The sequence below is a fragment of the Schistocerca gregaria genome, chromosome 5 (genome assembly GCF_023897955.1).
Source record: "Schistocerca gregaria isolate iqSchGreg1 chromosome 5, iqSchGreg1.2, whole genome shotgun sequence".
NCBI classification, from domain to species: Eukaryota; Metazoa; Arthropoda; class Insecta; order Orthoptera; family Acrididae; genus Schistocerca; species Schistocerca gregaria.
In genome coordinates this window covers 370,688,429-370,698,716 of record NC_064924.1, presented here as the reverse complement: position 1 = coordinate 370,698,716, position 10,288 = coordinate 370,688,429, and the positions used below count along the sequence as shown (strand labels likewise).

At 43.4% G+C, this 10,288-nt stretch overlaps 1 protein-coding gene across 1 annotated transcript; it reads left to right on the top strand.

Moving 5' to 3' along the window:
- The first annotated feature begins 8,081 nt into the window (after positions 1 to 8,081).
- On the top strand, positions 8,082 to 9,750 carry LOC126273004 (uncharacterized). The gene has a single exon (XM_049976368.1). It carries the CDS (start codon positions 8,135 to 8,137, stop codon positions 9,464 to 9,466), a length of 1,332 nt encoding a protein of 443 aa, XP_049832325.1. The 5' UTR covers positions 8,082 to 8,134; the 3' UTR covers positions 9,467 to 9,750.
- Positions 9,751 to 10,288: the final 538 nt, after the last annotated feature.

The window sequence follows — 10,288 nt, the reverse complement described above, 5'->3', positions numbered from 1 at the left end:
ATTGCCAAAACGTCTGCCGTCTCACCGTGTGTGGCTGCTTACTACAAGGGTTGATGCGGATACCAGCTATTTTCACGTAGGACTTTCTGACTGATGTCTTTCGGGAAAATTTAGGCACTACGTATTTAGAGGACCTGATGATGACGAAATGTACTGTCGAAACCGGTTGCCAATAAATTGATAATGAAACTAGTGCTGAAAATTGTAATATTCCTGTTCTTCCTCTTTAAAAGGACGGATGTGTTGAAGTTACAACAGTTGTGGAACATCTTGTCTGCGGTGAAGTTCAACGGCTTTATGACATCCTTCCAAGCTAAATCAGTGCATGCAGACAGGCCAGAGGGGGGGGGGGGGGGGGGGGGGGGGCAACGTCCGATTGATAACTGGTCTCATCCTGGCACGTTCTTTGTAAATGTGACTCGATGTTGAAGCGACTGATTTAACAGCATGTACTCTCTCAGTCCTGTAGTAATGCATTTTTAGTTACATTTTTTAGTTAAACCTGTGTAGTGTGTCTGCCATTTATGCTGGAGACTATGTCGAAGCAAGCACTGCTCCCTGTCCATTCAAAAATATTGCTTGATTTACTCCCACACTACCTGCACATACACCTAACGATAGAGACTAAACCCACACTGGAACTAAAGCTAAGGAATTGTCAGAAAACTGCAAAGCATGTGCCATGAGGTGTGCGCAAATACAAGCTGAATATGATAAACAGTTCCTCGTATAATATGCGTGATTATAAATGTAAATGAAAATATTGTGAATATAAATATAAATATGAAGGGGAAATAGGGGCAAGCGATCTGAAACCTCTGCTATTACGATTTTTTGTTTTGAAACAGATTACAAATTAAGAAAAATTTGTAACTCTTCTATTATGATGGACTTCTAAACGACTTTTAATTATTGTGCCATTTGAACTCTCGGGAACACGGACAACGCAAAGTGTTATTCGTTACGATCTGTGAATCAGGTTTACTGGCCTGGAGGCAACAGCCATATGTTTTCAGCTGTCGTTACCGCCACTAACCAATTTACAGGCTCCAGCATTTCCCGGTGACTTTTCATTCCTGTGAGAACTGCCACACCTGTTTGTGCAAAAGTCAGAAAGCATGGCGTTTCGTATCAGTACTCTCATTAGACCAAACTTCTGAGCAGTTTCCTCTCGGATGGATAATAAAATCACCCTAGAAAAGAATTATGAGGTTGTAGCTGTAATTATTCTAAAATCTCATTGATGACCGTAATTTCTTGTAATTACTATATTTCGTCGACTGAAAGGAATGCAGTAAGATTGCGGTAGATGTTGTTATACTTTAACACGCAATAAATTTTACTAGCCCAAAGCATACAGGTACCTTTGTATGAAGACGACTGTGCTCTTCCAGAAACTAAGAATGAGTGGCTTTTAACATAGCCGTAATTAATTTTATATTATTCCTTACTAACCAGCGAGCCACGTCAGTATTGGCCATCGTTACCTGAACTCTAAAACCAGAGGTAACGCGAATTTTCTAGTATTGACAAAGATGTATGTCACAAGCCACAAGCGAATCACAGTCTCCTGCTCTCTTTGAAGCATCGTTGCTGAGAGATACAAGAAGGATACAAAGAAAAATTTTACAAAAGAAATCATTCACAAAGCATGAGAATAACGCTATCGAATTTAGTTGATGATTCTGTAGTTCTGACTAAAACTAGCCTACTTGGAAACATGGATCCTGACAGGGAATAAACAAATAAACGAGAGATAACTACTCTAGCACTGACAATCACTGTAGGCAGATTACGGCGAACTAAATCCTCGGGTAAGGGATGACAAGAAACCACTTTCTAACAATCTATGAGAGATACATGTCGTAAATGTCAGGAAGTAAGTTGTAGAAGTTCCACTGATCACAGGTAATGCACAGTCTACCTATCTTAAAGAAACGTATTTTTACTTTAAAAAAACAATCTTTGAACGTAACTATAGACTATCGGCTGCAATAAATTTTATGAAGTTTCTCAGACTCCTACAGTGTGACACAATGTTTGTTTTAGGAACATCGCAGTTGATTTCGTTTTCAAAGTCGTCGATCGCCAGGAGAGTACCGTTGTAACTAAAAACGGTGAAAATTTCGCAGGGGCTATGTAGTCATATTTTGTATCGAGGAAAATACTCACATACATATTTTTACTATGCGGATCGTAGCATTTGCTTCAAAATCTGCTCAATTCAGACTCTAAGCCCCTAAACCCCGTAGTAAATGGAAACACCCCACCTCTCTTTCTCTCTCTCTCTCTCTCTCTCTCTCTCTGCGTATGTGTGTGTGTGTGTGTGTGTGTGTTTGTGTGTGAGGGGGAGAGAGAGAGAGAGAGAGAGAGAGAGAGAGAGAGAGAGAGAGAGAGAGAGAGAGAGATCTATTTCTTCCAGTCGTATAGTGGAAAATCAGTTAATTACACTTTCACTAGGCATCGACCCTTTTCAGTATCAGTTTTCTGTGTTCTATAAGATGGCCCAACACCAACACACACACGTACACATGCTGGCACAATTAAAGTATCTGTAAAACATTTCCAGTAACTTCCAGTTTTTATGAGTGCCATATTCCCAAAATACCAGTAGTTAAGTTCACCTTATTATCGATGTTTTTTAAAATGACTTGTATAGGACCATGTAGCTTAAATCTTATCCATTGCTGTTTACCCACTACTGTTTGTGTGAACTCTTATAAACGATATCTTTCAAAATATCCATACATCTGACATTAATGCTGAAGAATTCAGGAAATTTAGTTAATTAACGATGAGCAGGGAAGACTATATGTATCACTGCAAAATTGATCCGTAGATGAAATCTAGCTTTGGATAACTAAATGACTCACTTGGACCGGTGCTCAACGAAATATTTTCATGTTCGGTCAGCAAGTAAACGAGATGGCGAAGGTAAGAGAAACCACTCTTACCAGTCGCTGTTCACTTCTCTGTGCGTCGACCTGTTTGAACGGAATATTCCAGGTATCTGCGAGTACGCGAGTCCCTGCGTGGAAGTTTCCACCTACGTAATCACGTTGTCCTCTGTGATGTGATAAGTAGCAGCATAAGAGTCACTCGCCGAATGAAACAGAATCTTCGTTTTTCTTTTAATATTGGCAGTTATGGCACTATGAAATGTACTTAACTGCTCTAGATTGAATTTTGAAGGAACTACCACATTTTTATCCTAATAATGTTATCGCATTCCACGTTAAACACCAAACAAAGGGATATGTGTATTAGCGGCTAATATTATCTGAGGAATATTTTGAAAACTGGAAAATATTAATTATAAAGCAACATTGGAGTAAGTAGTAGGCATACCACAGGAGAATTCCACAATGTGAGATGGTACAGGGTCTCTATTTATGTCTACTCAATGGCAAAACAAGGCCTGTGACAACGTTGAAAGTGTGTGACATTATTTACTTGCAAATGAATGTGGAAGCAGATCAGAGGCCGAAAGCTACGAGATAATTTTCCACATAAACCTGGTGAACCACGAAATATATTATTTCAATCATGTAAATCTCTATGAATGTAAGGAAATCTTTCCTGAAACTATATAAATGAAGTGTAGCTTTATACGGAAGTGAAACGTGCGTAGTAGATTACTACAGGCAAGTATATGATCTCCAGAAATATGATCTAGCAGAAAAAAGCTGACGTTAGTCTGGTTGATGGTATATTTAACTAGCGAACCAGACAACGCTTCGAAATAGCTAAATATGTATAGGAACTGGATGCAGGTCCTAATCTCTCTGTCTCTCCATTCTCTCTGTCGCTATGTACGAGTCCTCCTCCCCCTCTCTTTGACCACCCACTAATCTTGCAGCCTTCCTTTGTCCATTGTCTCCTCCCGCCCACTCTCTCTGTCTGCCTCCTCTTCACCCTTTCACTGTTCATCTCGTCCTCCCCCCTCTCTATGCTTATTTCCTCCCCGCTCACCCTTCTGACAACTACCTAACCCCCACCTTCTATTTGACTTTCAGCTTTGATTAGATTATATCAGATATACTTTAATTCCAATTGAACCGTAGTGAGGAGGTCCTCCAGGATTTGTGTACTGGTGTTGGAAAGGAGACACTGATCTGGAGTTGAAGTCGCTTAAGATTAACTGGTAAATCGGCTGGTATCACAATGACATTGAAGTTGCTTTTCTCGCCGGTGGGTTAGTACAGCGTATGTGGGCGAGCGTTATCCTGTTGGAAAACACCTCCTTGAGTGCTGTTCTTGAATTGCAGCACAACAGGTCTAATCACCAGACTGATGTACAGATGGGCTGTCAGGGTGCGTGGGGAAGAACAACATCAACATGCTCTACAGAGAGACGGCATGTTGCTTGGTCTGCTCGATCACCAGATCTGTCCCCAGTCGACACATAGGGAACATCATCGGACAACAGCTCCAGCGTCATCCACCTGGTACCTAAGTTCATATGTGGTGGTTGGCATTGGGTCACATCGCTGCATCTGTCATTTCACCATGTCCTGTACATTTTCAATCTGCGACAAGTTTGGTGATCTAGCGGTCCAGGGCAAAAGGCTGATATCCTGTTACACAATGACATCGAGAAATTTGGGGAACATATTTCAGTGATTAACATTGCAAGATTGATCAACATTGCAAGGTCACTGATTAATGTAAGCGCCAGATAGTCCATTGCAAATGTGAAAATACTGGTATATTAATATTCGATATAATCGCCAAAATGTTTCATGCAAGCATGTAAACGTGCATGCGTTAAAGAGCCGAATGTCAGTTTGTGGGTTGGAGATCCACAAACAGCATTAACCGTGGCAATAGTCTCTAAATCACGAAAAATGTGAAGCAATCCACATGAGCACTAAAAAGAATCCGCAAAATTTCAATTACACGATAAATCGCAGCAATCTAAAGGCTGTAAATTCTACATACTTAGGGATTACTATAACATGAATTGGATCTAACACGTAGACAGTTTTATGGAGGATGAACACTAAAGACTGCGATGTATTGACAGAACACTTAGAAAATGTAGCAGGTGTACTAAAGGGACTGCTTGCAATTCGCTTTTCCGCCCTCTTCTGGATTGCTGCTGAGTGGTGTGGGATCTGCATCGGATAGGATCGACGGAGGACATCGAAAAAGTTCAGAGAAGGGACGTTTGTTTTATATTATCGCGAAATAAGGGAGCGAGTTTTACGTATATGATACACGGATTGGGGTAGCAATCATCAAAACAAGGCCCTTTTTCCGCGCGGCAGGACTTTCTCGCTAAATTTCACACGCTAACTTTCTTAGAGCGTGAAAATGGTTTGGTGGCACTCGCCTTCATAGTGAGAAATGATTATCATCATAAAATAAGAGAGATCAGAGCTCGCTCGAAAAGGTTTAGGCGTTCGTTTCTCCCGGACGCTCTTCGAGATTGGAACGGTATAGAAGTAGCCTAAAGGTGGATCGATGAACAATCTGGCAGATACTTAATTGTGAACTGCAGAGTGATCAGTAGATGTAGATGTCTTAAGCGTATTTCTACAACGTCAGCCAGATTACAGTTGCACGAACTCCAGTTCCGCGGCTCCCAAGCTTCTGGTCACTGTCAAGGATGCGATAGCGCAACGCTCTACGTTTCCAGATGATGCAACGTTCGGTGTAACATGATCTCATCAGTCATTACTAACTTGTGTGTAAGAGGTGATTGGGCTGAATCATTATAAATTTTACTCCTGGTTGTATCTACTTCCCAGTGTTAAATATGGACGCAACATCCCAAGCTGCGAACCGTAATTTGACTTTACTTCTGCAGTTATATTTTTACGTTTAAACAATGTCGTACCATCTAAAACACCCGCAGAACCCTTTTCACATCATAAATTCTAAGGCGCATGATACATCGAAGGTGTATGTGACTGAGAAGGAACAGTTGCAGTAAAAGACTTTTAATTTCTTCAAGACTGTGAGAGCCATATATGATACTTTTTCGATAGGAGGAAGTGTAATTTATATTCTCATAGAGATCCTCTATTTTTTGCATGCCTTTCAGTTTATAGCGGTACCAGAAACTATTAAACGTTGAGAACCCATATTGTAATCCGTAGAATAGTCGAGGACCTATCTGTAGACAGGGTGTTCAGCAATTTCCGTTACAAATTTCTAGAACTTGTAGATGGGAGTAAGTAAATAATATTTTGAATAGGAACTCATGTCTGGAAACGTATTGTTTCCGTTCTTCGATTGTTTCAGTTATGATGTTTAGCTCATCCACTTCTGCTTGAGCAATTGAATTAGGCGTGACCCAGTACAGTTATTAGGTAACAATTGTAAGCAAGCAAACATAACGAAATGTCTATTTATCACTTAAGCACATTTGTTGGTATTAACACTTAAACATTACCGTATGTATGTACAGTATGCTGAGTTCCTTTTTGTTTTGGATAAAGTAAACATGTATTTTCCGAACACCATGTAATACTATAACAAAATCGATTTATGTATTATTATTTACATTTTGCAACTTTCTCCAATGATTTGTAGCATAAAATTTGGGTATTTGCTACTATTTGTTTGAAGTGTCCAACATTCTGAACTTATGGTTTGAGTAAGCTGGCCGGTGTAGCCGAGCGAATCTGCGCGCTACAGTCTGGAACCGCGCGACCGCTACGGTCGCAGATTCGAATCCTGCCTCGGTCATGGATGCGTGTGATGTCCTTTGGTTAGTTAGGTTTAAGTAGTTCTAAATTCTAGGGGACTGATGACCTGAGATGTTAAGTTCCATAGTGCTCAGATCCATTTGAACCATTTTTTTATAGTTTGAGCATATTGTTCCAGAGTTCATATTTCTTTGTTATAAATCGCAAATGTGTCTTTATCTGACGCAGCACTCTGCTGGCTTGTGTGTAAGCAAACTTTCTCATCTGTTCGTCGTTGAAAGAGGAAACGCTATGGCCTTAGAATACAGGAATTGTCGTAGTATGTATACTCTTCATATTAAAAAAAAATTGCTTGAGTCGAACGATGTAACTCTTACTTGCTTGGGAAGAAATTTGAGTAAATATTTTTTTTTTCATTTTCACAGATTCCATATCTTGTAGTTCTCGATAGATGATCTTCACTTGCCCGCATCTCGTGGTCGTGCGGTAGCGTTCTCGCTTCCCACGCCCGGGTTCCCGGGTTCGATTCCCGGCGGGGTCAGGGACTTTCTCTGCCTCGTGATGGCTGGGTGTTGTGTGATGTCCTTAGGTTAGTTAGGTTTAAGTAGTTCTAAGTTCTAGGGGACTGATGACCATAGATGTCCCATAGTGCTCAGAGCCATTTTTTTTATCTTCACGGCTTGATTAGGTATCGAAGAGAAACAAAAACACAGGAAGGAATTACTCATAAATTCAGTCAGTACAAGAACGGAGATCAAAATCGTCGTCGCCCTTTACAAAAGAACGACGTAACATATTTAACGAAATAACGGAAAGTGTAAACCTGGATGGCGATAACAGGATTTGAAATCTACTGCTTACGAAGGGGAGTCAGTGTATCAAGGACAAAGCTACTGCATTCAGAGTATGTGCAACGAGGTAGTTATTTCATTAATACCATAAGCAATACAAGCAAATATCATCTCTGTAAAAGATATTTACACTTTTACAATGACAAAAGCTAATTATGTTGAGCCTATGAACTGACTCGTTGAAATGTAGATCAAAACTGTTTGGAACTGGACTTCGTTGTCATCCTATATTATCCAGGTTATTCTAGCAATCTGTACAACGCTAATGGTTCGCGAAGTATTTGTGGCAACACGTGTGCACGAAGGGGAATGTTTCAAAACAGCAGGCAGCGAAGAACAAACGGACGAGTGGAAAACATCCGTCATCGCTGTACCTTTCCTTCACATCCTGTTCTGACACTGCGCGGTACGAGGAAGAGCGCGCTGGGAGAGGCGTAGATAAAAACTCTAGTTGTGCGGCTGCTTTTGTCCTAGCCGGTTTCACGTGGTCGCGGCCGGAAACGCTTACGTAACGGCGTGACTGGCTCGTGTTCGTACCGCTTTAAAACGCGGCGTCCGCGCCAGCTGTACGGCATTCGCTTATCTCGACCGCCAGGGGCCAGGTGGAGCGGCAGCATCAGCGGAAGCATGGTTAAGGGCGTCAGTTGCAGGACTGTCGGCTGCCGGCTGGCGGACGCCGGAGTCCTCACCAGGATCGAGTGCGAGCTGGTGGTGAGTCGGCGCCTCGGCACTCGCGACTTCGAGTTCCTCGACGTCAAACTGGCCAAACTGGGCGGCGACGGGCTGGGCTTCATGAGCGAGCAGTACGCCGTGGACGTCCGGATCCGCACCGCCGACAGCAAACTCTGCAACCTCAGGTTCTTCGCCAAGACTCTACCACGTCAGTCGCGCCTACGGGAAGACTTCATCGCTGCCTACGGCTGCTTCAACAGGGAAGTGGCGTTCTACTCGACCGTTGCGCCCTTGCTCAAGACTGCTCTGCAGCAGAACGGGGGCAAACAGAAGTATATACCGGAATGCTACTTCACGACCAAGGACACACTCGTTTTCGAAGATCTGACCGAGGGCGATTTCCGAAGTCTGGAGCCCGGTCAGGCTTTGGATTACGACCACTGCTCGCTCGTACTGAAGAATCTCGCCGCTCTGCACGCGGCCAGTATCTTGCACGAGGAGAGCGTTATCAAGTCGGAGGGGAAGATCTACCGCATAAGTGACAGCTGTTCAGTCGATCTAGTGGACAAGACGACTGCCACGGTGGAGATAGACGGGAAGGCGAGGAACTGGTTCGATTCGTGCGTGAAGACTGTGGAGCCGCTCTTGGAGTTGCTGCCCAAGTACAAGGGGAGGTGCGAAGAGATCCGAGCCAAGCTGCCGCGCATGCGGGCGGTGGCGGAAAGGCTGTTGTCCCCGTCTGACGAGCTCCGCAATGTGGTGTGCCACGGTGACCTGTGGACGAGCAACCTGCTGTTCCGCTACCAGGCCGACAGCCCCACGCAGGTGCGCTTCGTCGACTTCCAGATGGCGCGGTACCTGCCGCCCAGCACTGACGTCATGGTGTTCCTGCACCTGTCGACGCGGCGGAGCTTCCGCCAGCAGTGGGAGCCGCGCCTGCTCGGCGAGTACTACGAGGCGCTGGAGAGGGAGCTGTGGCACGGCGGCGTCGACGCGCAGCGGGTGCTGCCGCGCCAGCAGTTCCTGGACAGCTGCGAGGCGGCCCGCGACCTGGGGCGCGCCGTGGCGGCCGCATACTGCCCCACCGTCCTCATGCCCGCAGAGCACACCGACGGCATGCTGCGCATGCGTGACGACTTCGAACGCATCCTGCTGGTCGACCGGGGCCGGGAAGTCTGCGAGTGCTTCCTAGAGTACCCCGACTACCGCGACAGGGTTACGGAGGTCGTGCAAGAGTTTGTGGATCACTGTATCCTGTCCTCGAATCCCAGCATTCAAAATGACTGATGACGGTCACAAGAAACCGTTGCATTTCGTTCCGAAATCTCACGCCCTGAGGCGTTTGTGTCCTAGTCCTTAAACTGTAAGACTGATTTTTCAGGCCGACGGACTGCAGTTAGCGTTGCATCAACAACATTCGTCAGTAATTACGCAACTACTCAGTTGCATAGTCACCATCATTAAAAACATCTAACCTTTCACCTGTCTCGTCTCCATCAAAATTTCATAAGTGGCAGTGTTTATATAATGTCTTAAGTATTTACAATAAAATAAATTTTTTGTACCTTTTCGATGCTAATCTTGTTTCTTTCAAGTTCCGTATTTACTGTTATCTTTCAGGTTCTAATGTTAAAAATCTTTCCTCCTTCCTTTGATTTTTCTTTCAGGCTTCTGATATGGTTGTAGTTAATTCACTTTAACATCTAATAGAATTTGATGAGTGTTTGTTGAAATAACGTGGGCAATTTAGACGCCATTACACTCGCTTTCTATTTACTGTTTAAACTACTTTAAAATGTGAGCACTGTTTTCATTTTGCGTCCGCTCTATAGGATGGCTACCAAACAGAAACAGAGTATCCTTTTGGTTAGTGACAAGTGAAAATGACAGAGGTAATATATTTTCGCTCATGTGAACACCGAAGCATTGTCAAAGTAGATGAAGTAAAAAATAATAAGTAATAACTCTACACTGGTTTAAAAGGCAATGCCTTAGTTGCAGCTAGAGGAGGTGCAATATTACAATTTGCTTCGATGTTTAGTCGACGTATTCATAATACAATACCAGTCAGTCTGGAACAACTACAGTTTGGATGGTCAGGACGAAATG

Bases quoted from the DNA above. Each gene is read 5' to 3' on its own strand.
- LOC126273004 (XM_049976368.1), top strand. From the start codon at position 8,135: ATGGTTAAGGGCGTCAGTTGCAGGACTGTCGGCTGCCGGCTGGCGGAC.